Source organism: Tachyglossus aculeatus, chromosome 9, assembly GCF_015852505.1.
Source record: "Tachyglossus aculeatus isolate mTacAcu1 chromosome 9, mTacAcu1.pri, whole genome shotgun sequence".
Lineage (NCBI taxonomy): Eukaryota > Metazoa > Chordata > Mammalia > Monotremata > Tachyglossidae > Tachyglossus > Tachyglossus aculeatus.
The window spans coordinates 22,773,571-22,792,815 of NC_052074.1; the positions used below are offsets into that span (position 1 = coordinate 22,773,571).

The 19,245-nt window shown below is 45.7% G+C and overlaps 1 protein-coding gene across 2 annotated transcripts in view; it reads left to right on the forward strand.

The window, feature by feature from the left end:
• The first annotated feature begins 2,400 nt into the window (after positions 1-2,400).
• SELENOI (selenoprotein I) overlaps positions 2,401-19,245 on the forward strand; it is a 39,839-nt gene continuing 22,994 nt past the window's right edge. The window contains exons 1-2 of one of the 2 annotated variants that reach the window (XM_038750817.1): positions 2,401-2,570; positions 19,123-19,191. In XM_038750817.1, the coding sequence (XP_038606745.1) occupies positions 2,511-2,570; positions 19,123-19,191 (129 nt within the window). In that variant the 5' untranslated portion in view covers positions 2,401-2,510. The remainder of the gene's footprint in view (positions 2,571-19,122; positions 19,192-19,245) is intronic. The other variant, XM_038750816.1, reaches the window with a different exon arrangement.

The following is a 19,245-nucleotide window of genomic DNA, read 5'->3' on the forward strand; positions in this document are numbered from 1 at the left end:
GCAAACCTACAGAAGGGCTGGTGGGGCCGAGGAAGCCCCGGGAGGGACGGTAGCCTTCCTCACAGCAGAAGCAGCGTGGCTTAGCAGAAGGAGTATTCCATCAATCAATCAATCAATCGTATTTATTGAGCGCTTACTATGTGCAGAGCACTGTACTAAGCGCTTGGGAAGTACAAATTGGCAACACATAGAGACAGTCCCTACCCAACAGTGGGCTCACAGTCTAAAAGGGGGAGACAGAGAACAGAACCAAACATACCAACAAAATAAAATAAAGTATGGGCTTGGGAGTTAGAGGTCGTGGGTCAAGCACTGTACTAAGCACTTGCAGTATGTTTGGTTTTGTTCTCTGTCTCCCCCTTTTAGACTGTGAGCCCACTGTTGGGTAGGGACTGTCTCTATATGTTGCCAATTTGTACTTCCCAAGCGCTTAGTACAATGCTCTGCACATAGTAAGCGCTCAATACGATTGATGATGATGCAAGTCAATCAGGTGAGATACAGATTAAGAAGCAGTGTGGCCTAGTGGATAGAGCACAGGACTGGGAGTTAGAAAGACCTGGGTTCTAATTCCGACCACCGCTTGTCAGCTGCGTGACTTTAGGCAAGTCACTTAACTCCTCTGTGCCTCAGTTACCACATCTGTAAAACGGGGATTAAAAAACTGTTAGCCCATGTGGAATGACCTGATAGCCTTGTATCTAATCCAGTGCCTAGGTTAGTGCTTGGCACATATTAAGTGCTTAACAAATACCATTATTATTATTATTACTAGAGAAGCAGCAAGGCTTAGTGGCAAGAGCACAGGCTTGGGAGTCAGAGGTCATGGGTTCTAATCCCGGCTCTGCCACTTGTCAGCTGTGTGACTTTGGGCAAGTCGCTTAACTTCTCTGGGCCTCAGTTCCCTCATCTGTAAAATGGGGATGAAGACTGTGAGCCCCCCGTGGGACAACCTGATCACCTTGTATCCTCCCCAGCGCTTAGAACAGTGCTTTGCACATAGTAAACGCTTACAAAGTACCATCATTATTATTATTATTATCATTAAAATGGGGATGAAGACTGTGGGCCCCACGTGGGACAACCTGATCACCTTGTAACCTCCCCAGCGCTTAGAACAGTGCTTGGCACATAGTAAGCGCTTAAGAAATACCATTATTATTATTATGTATTATTGTGTAATAATTATTACAGGCACGGTAGCCGGCGAGAACAAATATCAAAAATTTCCGGAGCGGGGTTGGGCCGGGCTTCAGAATAGATGCGCATGCGCCCCGCCACCCCGCAGGTGGCGGCGGCCGCGCATGCGCCCCGCTCCCCAAACCTGCGGAGCCCGCGCATGCGCATCTAGCGGGGCACAGTGCCTCTTCCCCCCTCCAGCCCCGCCGGGTCGGCGGCCGCGCCTGCGCAGTGGGAGGGGCGCAGCGCCTCCTCCCTACTCCAGCCCCGCCAGGTCGGCGGCCGCGCCTGCGCAGTGGGAGTGGGAGGGGCGCAGCACCTCCTCCCCGCTCCAGCCAATCAATCAATCGTATTTATTGAGCGCTTACTGTGTGCAGAGCACTGTACTAAGCGCTTGGGAAGTACAAGCTGGCAACATATAGAGACAGTCCCTACCCAACAGTGGGCTCACATCATCATCATCAATCGTATTTATTGAGCGCTTACTATGTGCAGAGCACTGTACTAAGCACTTGGGAAGTACAAATTGGCAACATATAGAAACAGTCCCTACCCAACAGTGGGCTCACAGTCTAAAAGGGGGAGACAGAGAACAAAACCAATCAATCAATCGTATTTACTGAGCAGTTACTGTGTGCAGAGCACTGTACTAAGCGCTTGGGAAGTAGCGCCTGCGCATTCGGACGGGCGCAGCACCTCCTCCCTACTCCAGCCCCGCCGGGTCGGCGGCCGCGCCTGCGCAGTCCGCAGCGCCTCCTGCCGACTCCAGCCACGCTGGGTCGGCGGCCGCGCCTGCGCCTTCGGAGGGGCGCAGCACCTCCTCCCCACTCCAGCCCCGCTAGCTCGGCAGCCGCGCCTGCGCATTCGGAGGGGCGCAGCGCCTCCTCCCCACTCCAGCCCCGCCGGGTGGGCGGCCGCGCCTGCGCAGTCGGAGGGGCGCAGCGCCTCCTCCCCACTCCAGCCCCGCTAGCTCGGCAGCCGCGCCTGCGCATTCGGAGGGGCGCAGCGGCTCCTCCCTACTCCAGCCCCGCCGGGTCGGCGGCCGCGCCTGCGCAGTGGGAGGGGCGCAGCGCCTCCTCCCCACTCCAGCCCCGCCGGGTCGGCGTCCGCGCCTGCGCAGTCCGCAGCGCCTCCTCCCCACTCCAGCCCCGCCGGGTGGGCGGCCGCGCCTGCGCAGTGGGCGGTGCGCAGCACCTCCTCCCGACTGCAGGCCCGCCGGGTGGGCGGCCGCAGCGCCTCCTCCTCCTCCTCCTCCTTCTTCTCCCCTGTGCAGCCGGTCCGGGTCGGCAGCGGGCCTGCTGGTCACCTCAGAGGGCGGCTTCGCGTCCGCCATGGCCCTCGGTTACGATTATGTGAGCGCCGACCAGCTGGCCGGGTTTGACAAGTACAAGGTAGCGGCGAGCGGCGGGCTGACGGGGTGGGCGCCCCCCGCGCATGCGCCGTGTCGCCTTGCCGGGGGGGGGGGGCGCGCGCGCGCACTTGTGAGGGGCTCGCGCGCTCGTGAGGGGGCGCGCGTGCGCGCGCGTCTGGGGAGCCTCGCCCTTCCCCGACCCACGGGGACGAAGCCGTGGTCAAGGGGAGAATAATAATAATAATAATAATAATAATAATGGCATTTATTAAGCGCTTACTACGTACAAAGCACCTTCCTAAGCGCTGGGATAGATACAAGGTAATCAGGTTGTCCCACATGGGGCTCCCAGTCTTCATCCCCCCATTTTACAGATGAGGGAACTGAGGCCCAGAGAAGTGAAGTGACTCGCCCGAAGTCACCCAGCGGACAAGTGGCGGAGCCGGGACTTGAACCCACGACCTCTGACTCCAAAGCCCGGGCTCTTTTCCACTGAGCCACGAGAATAATAATAATAATAATAATAATAATAATAATAATAATAATAATAATGGCATTTATTAAGCGCTTACTACGTACAAAGCACCGTTCTAAGCGCTGGAATAGTTACAAGATGATCAGGTTGTCCCCCCCCCCACCCCCCTCATGGGGGGCTCCCAGTCTTCATCCCCATTTGACAGGTGAGGGAACTGAGGCCCAGAGAAGTGACTCGCCCGAAGTCACCCAGCGGACAAGTGGCGGAGTCGGGATTTGAACCCATGACCTCAGACTCCGAAGCCCGTGCTCTTTCCCCTGAGCCGCGCTTATGTTATAATAATAATAATGGTATTTGTTAAGCGCTTACTATGCACAAAGCACTGTTCTAAGCGCTGGGGAGGTGGCAGGGTGATCAGGTTGTCCCACGGGGGGCTCCCAGTCTTCATCCCCATTTGACAGGTGAGGGAACTGAGGCCCAGAGAAGTGACTCGCCCGAAGTCACCCAGCGGACAAGTGGCGGAGGCGGGATTTGATGATCAATCAATCGTATTTATTGAGCCCTTACTGTGTGCAGAGCACTGTACTAATGTACTGTACTAATGTACTGATGATGATGGCATTTAGTAAGCGCTTACTATGCGCAAAGCACTGTTCTAAGCGCTGGGGAGGTGACAGGGTGATGAGGTTGTCCCACGGGGGGCTCCCAGTCTTCATCCCCATTTGACAGGTGAGGGAACTGAGGCCCAGAGAAGTGACTCGCCCGAAGTCACCCAGCGGACAAGTGGCGGAGGCGGGATTTGATGATCAATCAATAGTATTTATTGAGCGCTTACTGTGTGCAGAGCACTGTACTAATGTACTGTACTGATGATGATGATGATGATGATGATGGCATTTATTAAGCACTTACTATGTGCCAAGCACTGTTCTAAGCGCCGGGGAGGTGACAGGGTGATCAGGTTGTCCCCCGGGGGGCTCACAGTCTTCATCCCCATTTGACAGGTGAGGGAACTGAGACCCAGAGAAGTGACTCGCCCGAAGTCACCCAGCGGACAAGTGGCGGAGCCGGGATTTGAACCCATGACCTCAGACTCCGAAGCCCGTGCTCTTTCCCCTGAGCCACGCTTATAATAATAGTAATGGTATTTGTTAAGCGCTTACTATGCGCAAAGCCCTGTTCTAAGCGCTGGGGAGGTGACAGGGTGATCAGGGTGTCCCACGGGGGGCTCACAGTCTTCATCCCCATTTGACAGATGAGGGAACTGAGGCCCAGAGAAGTGACTCGCCCGAAGTCGCACAGCTGACAAGTGGCGGAGTCGGGATTTGAACCCATGACCTCAGGCTCCGAAGCCCGGGCTCTTTTCCCTGAGCCACGCTTATATTATAATAATAATAATGGTATTTGTTAAGCGCTTACGATGTGCGCTGTTCCAAGCGCTGGGGAGGTTACAAGGTGATCAGGTTGTCCCACGGGGGGCTCACAGTCTTCATCCCCATTTGACAGGTGAGGGAACTGAGGCCTAGAGAAGTGACTCGCCCAAAGTCACCCAGCGGACTAGTGGCGGAGCCGGGATTTGAACCCATGACCTCAGACTCCAAAGCCCGTGCTTTTTCCACTGAGCCACGCTTATATTATCATAATAATAATAATGGCATTTGTTAAGCGCTTGCTATGTGCAAAGCCCTGTTCTAAGCGCTGGGGAGGTTACAAGGTGATCAGGTTGTCCCATGGGGGGCTCACAGTCTTAATCCCCATTTTAATAGTAATAGTGATGGTATTTGTTAAGCGCTTACTATGTGCAAAGCACTGTTCTAAGCGCTAGGGAGGTTACAGGGTGATCAGGTTGTCCCACGGGGGGCTCACACTTATATAATAATAATAATAATAGCATTTGTTAAGAGCTGATGACTACGACTGAGGGTTGAGGTGGCATTTTGGGGACAATGGCATCACTTCCAGCTTGAAGCATCCACTGTAGAAACCCACAGTGCTGACTCTTCCTTCTCGTCCCCCTCTCCCCCTCGTCCCCCTCTCCATCCCCCCATCTTACCTCCTTCCCTTCCCCACAGCACCTGTATATATGTATATATGGTTGCACATATTTATTACTCTATTTATTTATTTTACTTGTACATTTCTATCCTATTTTATTTTGTTGGTATGTTTGGTTTTGTTCTCTGTCTCCCCCTTTTAGACTGTGAGCCCACTGTTGGGTAGGGACTGTCTCTATGTGTTGCCAATTTGTACTTCCCAAGCACTTAGTACAGTGCTCTGCACATAGTAAGCGCTCAATAAATACGATTGATTGATTGATTGATTCCTTCTACACACAGCCTTGTCCCTCGTCCTCCTCAGGCAGTAGGGGTATTTTGGGGGGCACCTGGGACAGTAGCTCCCTCCGTGAGCTATCACGGGTCTGGAAGTTGCCGAGGTTCCTTGGAGGAGCGCTCCCGGACATCCAGGTATTTTATCACGGCAGTCTTTTTGTTCAAAGCTTCATCTCAGGTGCCAATATGCAGTTAGAGTTTGGCGAACTGTGGGCTCAAACAGATTCCCCCTTCAGCTTCCTCTGACCCACTGTAGACTAGGCAAGAGGGAAAGAAAGAGGGCTAAATGCAAGTTAAAATTACTCCTTTTATGGTTCTGGTTTTTCCTATCTCTTAGGCAAACGAATGCATATTTTCCCTCATTGGTGCCATGGCTCAGTGTTGGGATTTTGTCATGTCAGAGAGGAAGTTCGTCCTTTAAACGTTGGTCCTCTGCTTGTTTGTACTTTTAGTTTCTTTGTTAGGTTTCTTCATCATCATCAATCGTATTTATTGAGCGCTTACTGTGTGCAGAGCACTGGACTAAGCGCTTGGGAAGTCCAAGTTGGCAACATATAGAGACAGTCCCTACCCAACAGTGGGCTCACAGTCTAAAAGGGGGAGACAGAGAACAAAACCAAACATACTAACAAAATAAATAGAATAGATATGTACAAGTAAAATAAATAAATAAATAGAGTAGCAAATGCTTCAAAGTTCTACTTTCAAGTCGTTCTCATTTTGTGTTTGAGATATAGTGTAATATCTTCCTTTATTTAAGTGACTTTGGGTAAGTCACTTCTGTGCCTCAGTTTCCTCACCTGTAAAATGGGATCCACGGGGAGACTGGGGATCCAGTTCCCTCTCCCGCTTAAGCTTTGAGCTCCATGTGGGACTGTGTCCTCTCTGATTATCATGTAATAATAATAATATCTATCCCAGTGCTTAGTGAAATACATGGCACAGAGTAAACACATAACAAATTCCATTATTATGATTATTGGACTTTTAAAAAAATCCCTCCCTCCCAGTCTGCCTTCTCAAATACTCTAAAGCCAGCTGTTTACCTCTTTTTAGTATTGGAGGACTCCCTGCCCTGGGGTGATGCCGAGACAGTTGTCAGCTGTGTGACTTTGGGCAAGTCACTTAACTTCTCTGTGCCTCAGTTACCTCATCTGTAAAATGGGGATTAAGACTGAGCCCCCGTGGGACAACCTGATCACCTTGTAACCTCCCCAGTGCTTAGAACAGTGCTTTGCACATAGTAAGCGCTTAACAAATGCCATTATTATTATTATGGACTGTGTCCAACCTAAGTATTATCTTGCATCTACCCCAGAACTTAGTACAGTGCCTGGCACATCGTGAGCAATCAACAAATACCGTAAAAAGGTATAAAGAATTGTAAGCAACTGCTGGGATGGGGGTTGGAGTTAGTACCCAAGCCACGTGGCTCAGTGGAAAGAGCCCGGGCTTTGGAGTCAGGTCATGGGTTCAAATTCCGACTCCGCCAACTGTCAGCTGTGTGACTTTGGGCAAGTCACTTCACTTCTCCGGGCCTCAGTTCCCTCATCTGTAAAATGGGGATTAAGACTGTGAGTCCCCCATGGGACAACCTGATCACCTTGTAACCTCCCCAGCGCTTAGAACAGTGCTTTGCACATAGTAAGCGCTTAAGAAATACCATCATTACTATTACCCGTGTGCTTCTGGGGTATAGACTCCAGTGTTTGGGTGATGCAGTAAGGAGGGAAAATGGATGGAGAGGTAAGAGATTAGTCAGTGGAGGCTTCTTGGAGGAGACATAATTTTAGTAATGCTTTGAAGTTGGGGAGAGTAGGGATTTGTTAGATTTGAAGTGGGTGGGCATGGGCTTGGAGTTGATGTTGCGAAACATGAGCAAGGAAAAGGTCATTTCAGAACAGTCATTTGAGTCCACATCATCATCATCAATCGTATTTATTGAGCGCTTACTATGTGCAGAGCACTGTACTAAGCGCTTGGGAAGTACAAATTGGCAACATATAGAGACAGTCCCTACCCAACACTCAACCACCTGCACACCCCACTTCCATGGGGACAGTTTACAAATTCCTAGCACGTTGTGGGTGCTCAATAAATATTAACACTATCACAGTGGGCAAGGGAGGGCAGCAGGAATTAAAAGGGAAAAAAATATCTCATTTCCTGTCTTTATCCTCTCAATCTGCTTTCTTGTGGTCAGGAATTGCATCTACCAATTCTGATGTGTTGTACTTTTCCAAGTGCTTAGTTCAGTGCACTGAATAAGCGCTTGGTGAACACCACCGACTGGTTATTGCCATAAATCTGGCCATGTAGCCAAGCATAGCATATATGCCAACTCTTTATTTTGAATGTGGTGATGACAGTAGGGCAGGGATCTCAGGGGAAGATGGGAATTGAGAGGGGCAAGAGGCTTTGACGAGCTGACAAGCCAAAATAATCCACCTTCAGGGGTCTTTTCTATCCTATTTGGAAATTCAGGTTTTTTCTGGGATCTGGGATGAGCAAAGTTGTCTAACTCAAAAAGCAGAGAGCTCAATTGTCCCCATTACCTCATGAGCATAGCAGCTCTGGAGCCAAGGTATTAGGTAAGGAAGGAGAAGCAGCGTGGCCCAGTGAAAAGAGCATGGGTTTGGGAGTCAGGACCTGGGTTCTAATCCTGCCTCTGCTCCTTGCCTGCTGTGTGACCTTGGGCAAGTCACTTCGCTTCTGTGCCTCCATCTGTAAAATGGGGATTAAACCCTCCCTAGGGACTGTGTCTAGCCTGATTATCTTGTAGAGAAGCAGCATGGCTCAGTGGGAAGAGCCCGGGCTTGGGAGTCAGAGGTCATGGGTTCTAATCCTGACTCTGCCACTGGTCGGCTGTGTGTCTTTGGGCATGTCACTTAACTTCTTTGTGCCTCAGTTCCCTCATCTGTAAAATGGGGATTACGACTGTGAGCCCCACATGGGACAACCTGATCACCTTGTATTCCCCCCAGCGCTTAGAACAGTGCCTTGCTTATAGTAAGTGCTTAACAAATACCATCATTATTATTATTGTATCTATCCCAGGGCCGTACTCATTAAGGACTGTTTTGCCTGGAGCAGTAATAGTCAATGCGGTTAGGAGCTTGGTAGGTGTCAGCAGCTGGGGAGTTGATATACTATTAGAGAAACTGTCTCAGTCCTTATCCCACATGGGTTCATGGTCTAAGGGAGGGAGAGCAGGTGTGTTTTATTCCCATTTTACAGATGAGGAAACCGAGGGCTGAGAAGTTAAGTGATTTGCCCAGGGTCACCCAGCAAACAAGGGGTGGAGCAGGGATTAGAACCCGGGTCCTATGACTCCCAAACTTGTGCTCTTTCCTTTGCTTCTTTGAGAGTCTGAGAACTACCTCCAAGATTTATTCTTTTACTTGTCTTAATATTGGCTCTTGGCGTGTTGATTCTTTTGCCTGTCCTTATAATTCACTGTTACCATTTTCTTCATCAGTCTGTACCCCCCGAGCCTCTTGTGGAAAGGGAAGAGCTTGATTGAAGCAGCATAGTGGATAGAGCACGGGCCTGGTGCCTGGCACTTAGTGAGTGCTTAACAAATACCACAATTATTATTATCTGTTATATTTGTATCTACTCCAGTGCTTAGTGCATGTAAGTGCTTAACCAGTACTATAGCTATTTTCACAAAAAATCTTTGCCAAGATTGGCAACGTTTTTGTCACTAGATGAACTAAGAAAAGATGAGAAAGGGCCGTCAGTAGAAAGAGCTACAGAGAGGATCCAGGAGGGTCCATTGTCAGATGTGCTTTAACTTGACAGCGGTCATTGGAAGTTCAGCATCTTGTTGGTGGGAGGAAAGAGAAGGAGGTGAAGGTAGTTTCTCCTTGGATGCCAACACTGCTGCCAACTTCCCTATTCCACACTGCAGAAAATTAGGTTGAGATGTGACCTTTGGAACCAAAGCAGAAATCATAGGTAAGGGGCTTACATTCCAAATAGTTTTAAATCTCATTCCAGATGGCACAGAGCCAAGAATTCGTTAATGGATAAAGATTTAAGAAAGCGTTTGGTGTCCCCACAGAAAATATCAGTACCCTTAGGCAGAGACGAGTAAGTGTTTTTTTTTTGAAGTGTGGACAAGATAGTACTTCCTGCTCCTTATGGGTGTCCTATTCAACAGCCCTATGCAACTCCTAGTATAATCACATTTGTTAATTATCAGTGTAGGTTCTGGGATTTTAGAGGGAGATTTAAGTGCTTCCAGGGTTTTTTTGTTTATTTTAATTTTCTAACGGCGAAGTAAATTGGGAAGCATTTTCAAATGATACCTTGTACCTGCAGAATGTATTAGAAACCCATGGAGAGTGAAACTTTTGTGGTTCCCCAATATTTGCTGTAGTTTTAATATGCATCATTTTGAACAATAGAGATGGTCAGATCCCTCCTTTTTGTTCCAAGATTACCATTCCATAGCATTGGAATAGTTTTGGGTGTTTTAATGGGGTTTAGCAATTAAGCTGCTTAGTATTACTAGATAATTGGCAACCGCTTCTGTTCTAGTAATCTAGCTGATTATGTATTAGAAAAACTGGGTACATGTTGTTCTTATTTGAAGACCACCTGGCTCATGGGCAAACATTTAGGGTATCAAATATCAGGGTTTAAGAGAAGTTTCAGAAAGGGATGTTGAAATTGTGATACCTAGGTGACTGGAGAGCCCTATTTAAAACTCATTGGCTGCCACAGATGAGACTTGGGCTTGTTAAAGGAATCTCGTGTTTGAATAAAGCACTTTGTTGATCAAAGCTGCCATGATCTCTGCCTTTTTATTTCTTCATCTTTAATGTTCAAGTTTTGGAATGAAGTGAAGCCCGTCTGTAGAACTTGGCATTACAATCTCATCACACAGTAAGCGCTCAGTAAATACGATTGATGATGATGATGATGATCAAAAGACCTGAAAAGGTGAATTACTGTGTGTTCATGGAACCAAGTCTCAAAGACACTCATGGATGCAGCTCTACTGTCAGCAGTGTCATCTTCAAACTGTAGGACAACTCTACTAGACAGCCTCATTAACAAAGTTTACTGACAGAAAACCTGGCCTGGTCTGAAGAGAAAATGCCTCCTAGGTTGAGCCTTGGTTTCTTAGTTGATAAAGAGCTGGTTAGGTGGTGAAGTTGCCTTGCTTTTATCTCAACCAGGAGATGAGATAAGAGATAAGAGAAGGTTGTTGACTGAAGGGGTAAGGGTTAGGAGGGTTTATAATTGATAATTGACCCTTTTGCCTCCTGTATTAGTGTCATTCCTCAGTAGACCAAGGTAGGTGAAAGATCAAACAATTTTCTACACTTGGAGCACAGGGAAGTAAATAAAATTAGAAAATATACTTGTTTAATCCTGAACATCCTAGACAGTATTATAAGGCCAGACCTAATCAGAAATGGCTTTGAATATAGCCCCACTTTTCCTCATCTCCCACTCCCCTCAGCATCACCGTGAGTTGCTCCATTTGCTCTCCCCCCTGACCCCCAGCCCTACAGCACTTATGTATATATCTGTAACTTAATGTATTTGTGTTGATGTCTGTCTTCCCCCACTCTAGTCTGTAAGCTTGTTTTGGACAGGGAATGTTGTATCGTGCTTGGTATAGTGTTCTGCACACAGTAAGTGCTCAATAAATGCGATTTAATGAATGAATGCTCTGCACACAGTAAGTGCTTAATAAATATGATGGAATGAATGAATGCGGAGAAGCTTCTGCAATCAGGTGTTTAGCTCAGGAGCTGAGTCTGTGCTGGCTCTATCAGTCAAGATAGATAGATACATATGTGCAGAGCAGTCAGTCATATTTATTGAGCACATATGTGCAGAGCACTGTATTATGTGCTTGGGAGAGTACAATATAAAAATATAACAGAGTTGATAGACACATTCCCAGCCCATGATAGAAAACCTAAGGTCAGGAAGATCTGGATATTGGTTTGAGCGTTTTGGGCTGCTAATTCTGTGCTAAGGCCAGGCAAGTATGTGGTAAAAGGTAGATTTTGGGCTGATAACCAGATTTTTGTTAACCATAATACAGAACAGTCCTGACAAAGCGAGTGAATGAACTATGCATCCCAAAACTTTCTTATGCTTTTCCCCTGGTTAGTTTCCCCTACTCTCCCTTAAGATGGAACCTGTGTTATTTTGAAAGATCAGTTGTCTTTGGGGTGCAGATGCATGCTTCCAGAGAGGTTCTGGTCCTATTTCCCCATCCATTCTTCTTAATCAGGTGTGTCTGGCCCATACCTGTTTAAGAGCAAGAACACCTGCCCACGTCGGGGTACCCACCTAGTCCTGCAGCACCGATTTGGGTTGGCACCAAAACTAACCCTGTCAAGGTTGGGCAGAACTTGGACATCCATCCAAGTATTGATCAGTACTGATCTTCAGAATGGTGCAGTTGCTGGTCTGGTCTGGCCCAGTTCAAAGAGAAACCCTTATATTTCCATCCTCTAGGCTGTAAGCTCGTTGTGGGCAGGGAATATGTCTGTTATATTGTTGTGTTGTACTCTCTCAAGTGCTTTGTACAGTGCCTGCACACAGTAAGCACTCAATAAATACCATTGATTGTGGAGGGCAGTATAACCTAGGACTGATAGTCACTCCGGTGACACTTGCTAAATACCGACCCCAGAACAGGTTTGCATGTGTAGCAGCTCTTGGTAACCTAAGGATTATTCTCCTTTAAAATTTTTCTACAAATTCAGGATTCTAGTGGGCCAGATCCAGGACTTCATTAAGATTGCTGGTTCAGATTGGTTCCTAAAAATCTGACCTATACAGAGCTCCACTAGGCTGCAGAAACATTCTTGAGTTTCTCTTAACACTTCTTAGAAAATTCAATTCTCTTCTGTCCCCCAAAATATAATAATCATCTTGGAGGAATCTGGGCAGGTCTAGACCTGAGGAATCCAGACACTGGGCACCCAGGATTGCATGTGGCCAGAGTGGGTGAAAAGGGACTATATAGCGTGGCTCAGTGGAAAGAGCCCGGGCTTTGGAGTCAGAGGTCATGGGGTTCAAATCCCGGCTCTGCCAACTGTCAGCTGTGTGACTTTGGGCAAGTCACTTAACTTCTCTGGGCCTCAGTTACCTCATCTGTAAAATGGAGATTAAGACTGTGAGCCCCCCATGGGACAACCTGATCACCTTGTAACCTCCCCAGCACTTAGAACAGTGCTTTGCACATAGTAAGCGCTCAATAAATGCCATCATTATTATTATAGGCAGTAGGATTGTCACCAGCCACCCTCACCCCAGTCCAGCGCTTAGAACAGTGCTTTGCACTTAGTAAGTGCTTAATAAATGCCATCATTATTATTATTATCTATAATTACTTGGCTCACTTGAACCAGAGGTCTGCCTTCCTGGTTTTAAGGTGTTCTGGTTTCCCCCCTTTTGTTTTGGGGGAAAATGTAGAGCTCCTCTCTTTCTGAAGTAAGCATTATTTCCTAGACTCTAAACCAGAGTTCCCTGGTATAAAAAACAGGGAAAAACAAAGCAGCTGGCACATTCAGCAGCTATTTCAAAAACATACAATCCATGTTTTTAGTTGTTAACTTCATGATTCTGTAAATTTAACAAGCTAATTCAGCTACACTTATTCAGCTTGAGTTTAACAAGCTAATTCACCCACCTAAATTGTGAATTTCAGCGTAGGTCAGGTCTGTGACTTTTTTGTGTGTGTAAATAAGTGGCGGATTTGGTTAGAAGTCTCAGAAGTCCCGTCTTCCTTCTCAACTGTTGTATAGCCTCATTCATAGACTGCTTCTGGCATAAAGCCCACAGAAACAAGCTATTTTTACCAGCAACAGTGCTCTTTCCTAAAGTAGAAATTAGGTCTATAACAGCAAGGAATCAATCGACTGAGTGTCGTAACAGCCAAATGTTGAAAAAAAAAAATCTCACTACTGCAGATTGTGTGATTTCCTAATGGCCTCTGATCCAGGAAGGTGTTGAGGAGAAATGGCTATATCAGTCAATGGTATTTGAATGCTTACTGTATGAAGAACATTGTACTAAGTGCTTGGGACACTTTCCTGAGCCAACTAACAAAAAGGATATTTGTAACTACCTGGAGAATATGTTATTACATGGGATTGGCATTTTCAGGGCTTCACAGGTATTACTTATACCTGTATTACCTGTATATATGTTTGTACATATTTATTACTCTATTTATTTTACTTGTACATATCTACTCTATTTTATTTTGTTAGTATGTTTGGTTTTGTTCTCTGTCTCCCCCTTTTAGACTGTGAGCCCACTGTTGGGTAGGGACTGTCTCTATATGTTGCCAGTTTGTACTTCCCAAGCACTTAGTACAGTGCTCTGCACATAGTAAGCGCTCAATAAATACGATTGATTGATTGATTGATTGGGAGAGTACAGTATAACAGAGTTGCTGTGTTCCCAGCCCAAAACAAGCGCACAGTCTAGAATAAGTTACAGTATGTTGGCATAATGGTAATAATAGTCGTGGTGTTTGTGCTTACTATGTACCAAGCACTTTACTAAGCCCTGGAGTAAATACAAGATATTGTCGAACATATTAATCATTCAGTCGTATTTATTGAGCACTTACTGTGTGCAGAGCACTGTACTAAGCACCTGGGAGAGTACAATTCAACAGTAAACGCACCACATTCCCTGCCCATAAAGATCTTCATCCCTCTCCCACATGGTGCTCCTAGTCCAAGTAATTGGGAGAACAGGCATTGAATTCCCATTTTACAGATGAGGAAATGAAGCCCAGAGAAGTGCTGTTGACTTGCCTAAGGTCACACCGTCAACTAGAACCCCGGGCTCTTTCCACTGGGCCAGATGGTTTTCCTTCCCCAGCCTAAACTTTAGTCAGTGCTTCATTATATCTTTATAACACCTTCCTTGTTTTACAATCTCCTCCCACTTCATATTGCCATACAGCAGCTGTTGGGTATTCTGCTGCCATTCATTCAGTAAAGGGGTGGGGGAAGGGGCATTGCCTGATAGTCATGTACTAAATTTTTTCCATTTATCCTGTTTGATTCTTTCTTGCTAATGCTAAGCAAGTAGGAAACACTTTAGAAATTGGAAGACAACATCTGGAAGAGCCAGGGCTCACAGCTAGAAGATTTGACACAGTTTCCCCACCCAAGGAGTTAAATATCAGGTGGAATTGTGCTTTTATGCAGAAAAAGGTCCAGGCAATAGATTAATTCAAATTCATGAAGAGTTTTATAAAGCGGAAAGGTAAGATTCTAAAAGGTACATCCCTAACAATGAGAGTGGTTGATGAGAGAGCAGTTACTGTGTAATATCTCTATTGATTCCACTGTTGGAGTTGATACTGAGCTTTGGCAGACCACTGGTTTGCTATAATAGAGCATTTCTTACATCATCACAACTGCTTTGTCCGCCTTAAGTGTGATTTACATCATCACAACTGCTTTGTCTTTGCTTTGTGTGATTCTCGGTCATTCTCCCAAAGGATATTCAGGCTTTCTTGATATGGTTTTCTCCAACATCCAGTTCTTCTGTAACGTTGTGATTGTGTTCCTGAAGGACTTCATGGAGCAGAAAACTTTCATTAGAGTGCGCACACCTCTCAAGCAAGCACAGAATCAATTTTGCTGAAACCTTGACCACTGGCATTTTTTGAGTGACTTCTCTGTGTAATGTACCTAGTGCTTGGGAGGGTGCACAATAATTAGAAGGCTAAATATTAGAAGGCTAAATAACAGATGGGAGGAAGAAGGAATGGGGATGTATCTATATTTGAGGTAAAGAGCACTGTACTAAGTGCGTGGGAGAGTACAGTGAATGACTACAGGGGAAGCAGTGTGGTCTAGTGGAAAGAGCACGAGACTGTGAGTAAGAGGATTTGGGTTCTAATCCCGGCTCTGCCACACACCTGTTGTGTGATTTTGGGCAAGTCACTTAACGTCTCTGTGCCTGTTCCATCTGCAAAAGGGGATTCAATACCTGTTCTCCTGCCTCGTTGAGACTGTAAGCCCCATGTGGGACCTGTTTATCGCGTGTCTACCCCAGTGCTTCGTACCGTGCTTGACACAAGTAAGCGCTTAAACACCACAATTATTATTCATTATCAGGGGTGACAAGCATTGATTTTGGTGGCAGAGTATTGGACGGAGTGAGAAGGACTGAACGGCAGGGAGATCTGGGAGGAGGTTGATGCCGGATCCTGGGATGTGACAGAGCGCTTAATACAGTGCTCTGCACAAAGTAAGCGGTCGATAGATGCTATCAAATGAATTAATGAATGTCAGGACGCCCAGTGGAGGCCTTTTGAATGGAGGAATAAAAAGGTGGCTTATGGAAATGTTGTGGAAGACTTGGCAACAGATACTGCCTCATTGTGTTCTATCCAGAGGTAGCTATGCATAATGGGTAGAATGTTTCCTAATTATCTAATAGCGCTTTAATCCAGAATGCATGAGAGAAGAGCTGACTGTTCTTTATTTTTCTGTACTTTGCTGTATAGCACGATGTGTGGGATGCTATTGATGCCTGTCTACTTGTTTTGTTTTGTTGTCTGTCTCCCTCTTCTAGACTGTGAGCCCGTTGTTGGGTAGGGATTGTCTCTGTTGCAGAATTGTACTTTCCAAGCACTTAGTACAGCGCTCTGCACGTAGTAAGCACTCAGTAAATACGATTGAATGAATGAATGAATAGTTGTGACAATTAAATTTGCATGGCAATTAGAAAGCTTTGAATTCTAGCCCCTACTTCCAAATCTTTTCTTGCATCCTCATAATGCAGCTGTTCAAATGATTTCACATAAATTTGTCTTGATTCCACAATTCTGTATTATTGATTAGCAGTGGGGTAAGGATTGATTGGGGAGGGCACCTTGACCTTGGTTTTCAGGGCAGTCAACTTGCTTAATTTTCAGAACCCAGGCCCGCTTACAGTTTTTCTAAGGAAACCATAGTGAGATTTTTACATTTTTCTGGGCATATTTGCTCCTATTGGGTGTGCAGTAAATATGTGTTTTCTGTGCCAGATTGTGTTCTAGGGCTACCCTGACTCTGGGAATGCAAGTGCTTACTATTTTCCAGGCACTGTACTAAGCGCTGGAGCAGACACAAGGTAATCATTACGGGCACCGTCTCTGTTCCACGTGGCGTTCCCAGTCTTAATCCCATTTGACAGATGTGGTAAGTGAAGCACAGAGAACGTAAGTGATTTGCCTAAGGTCACACAGCGGAGATGTGGTGGAGTTGGGATTAGAACCCAGGACCTCTGACTCCCGGCCCCATGCACTTTCCACTAGGCCACCCTGCTTCTCTTTTTGCTTTTGAACCGGGAACTTCCTTCCCTCTTCAAATCTGCCATTCCATAGCTCTGTCCTACCTTCAAAGCTCTCTTGAAATCCCACCTCCTACAGAGGTCTTCCCTGGTTAATTTTCTTCTCTTCAGTTACAGCCTTAGCATTCAATGTCCGTAGCATTTTTGTACATATCATTGTATTCTAGTGTGAGCCCTCTGTTGAGTAGGGACCGTCTCTATACGTTGCCAACTTGTACTTCCCAAGCGCTTAGTACAGTGCTCTGCACGCAGTAAGCGCTCAATAAATACGATTGAATGAATAAATACGATTGAGTGCTCACTGTGGGCAGAGCACTCACTGTACCAGCGCTCTAAGCTCTTGCTTGTTTTCTTATCTGTTTTCTTCCCTTCTGGTGTGAAATAATGTCTTTTCCCCTTCACCCCCTCAGATTGTAATTTCCTTGAGACCAAAGAGTGTCTTATTTCTATTTTAGGCACAAAGTAGATATCGTTGATTTGATTCCCACCACCTCTTTTTTGTTAACCTGCAAATCCAAGCCGTAAAACGACTTTTAGTAAATCAGGTCTGGATTTATATTACCCTCAGCCTTGTTTACGTTTCTGGGTTAATTGCAAAAGCTTACCCACGCAAAGGTAAAACCATCAGTAATGTTTGGAAACCAAAATGTGAAAGGTTTTCTAAGGTGATTGAAACATCATGGCGAAGTGGATAGAGCACGGGCCTGGGAGTGAGAAGGTCATGGGTTCTAATTCTGGCTCGGCCACTTGTCTGCTGTGTGACCTTGGGCAAGTCATTTCACTTCTCTGGGCCTCAGTTAGCTCATCTGTAAAATGGGGATTGAGACTGTGAGCCCCACGTGGGACCGGGACTATGTCCAACCCAATTTGCTCGTTTCCACCCCAGCACTTAGTACAGTGTCTGGTCATATTTACTACTCTCTTTATTTATTTATTTTATTAGTGCATATCTATTCTATTTATTTTATTTTGTTAGTATGTTTGGTTTTGTTCTCTGTCTCCCCCTTTTAGACTGTGAGCCCACTGTTGGGTAGGGACCGTCTCTATATGTTGCCAACTTGGACTTCCCAAGCGCTTAGTACAGTGCTCTGCACACAGTAAGCACTCAATAAATACGATTGATTGATTGATTAGTAAGTGCTTAATGAATACCATAATTATCATCATCATTATTATTATTTCTCATGTTTTCTCCTTTAGAGAGCTTAGTAATAGTGATATTTGTTAAGCACTTACTACCTGCTAAGTGCTGAGGAAGATACAAAATGATCAGTACCTTACCCACAGTAAGTGCTCAAATACAATTGAATGAATGAATGAATGAATGAAAGGTAAATTTTGAGCAGTAAAACAAGATCCTGTGGGGTCGGATCATACCTACTTGTCTGTTAGCTCTTATTGGCACTTGGAAAGGATAAGCAGAAGCCAACTTTAAAATGAGTGTTTAGAGCGTTTCAGATAACCCACCAATGCCTGTTGACTGAAACAAGGTACTCTTTTCTTCTTGGACTGATTGTTTTTTATTATTTGGGAGATCTGAACTCTTGCTTGTGTGTGTCACTAGGGGTGAACATAGGCCAGGTTTTTGAGGCCAGTAATTTAATTTTAAGGCCTTTGTTAGACCTGGCTCTCTGGAGAGCAGAAAGGAGCAGTTCATTAGAAAGGGTGAGACTGTGGCACCAGATCATTAACATTTCATAGAAATGTTCAGGTTAAAGCCCTGGGGTGTGACAGCATAAACTAACTACCAAACTACTTGGATTAATCACTAACTCCTGGGGCTTGTCCGTTCAGTGTGGAATATCCAAGATCTTTGTTTTTCTTTTCCTGACATCTAATTTAACACCTCCACCGGAGGGCAAATAGAGGACCAATAAAATGAAATTTGAACTAGTTAATCCTGTAGATTGTTTAGCACTCATAAAACATATTGGGTGAAAAATTGAATCAATGTAAAAATATTATTTTCTGTGGTAGCCAGAACATTTTTGTTTTGTTGTCTGTTTCCCCCTTCTAGACTGTGAGCCCGTTGTTGGGTAGGGACCATCTCTATATATTGCCAACTTGGACTTCCCAAGCGCTTAGTGCTCTGCACACAGAAAGCGCTCAATAAATAGGATTGAGTGAATGAACATGGGATTTCAAAAGAGTAAGTGTCCTGATCACTCAGTTTGTGGAAATAAGGCGAGCTGTTATATTATGACAGTTGGTGGTTGTAAAGTAACTTTATTTTAAAATGGGATTTTTCACCTTGATTGATATATTTTGTGCATGGAATCTATTCATGCATGAGATACTAGAAATTTTTGACCCAAACTGCTGTCTGCAGGCTAGTTTGAGGGCAAGGTCCTTGAGTCCAGCCCCCTATGTCACCAGGAGAAAGAACCCATGAAGCTCAGTTCTAAATAATATAATTTCCCCCCCTCTCTCTCTCTTTTTAACAGTACAGTGCTTTGGACACCAATCCCCTCTCTCTCTATGTAATGCACCCATTTTGGAATACTATAGTGAAGGTAAGATTTAAAAATATATTTTGTGATTGTTGTAATTTGTGGTAGGGGGATTCT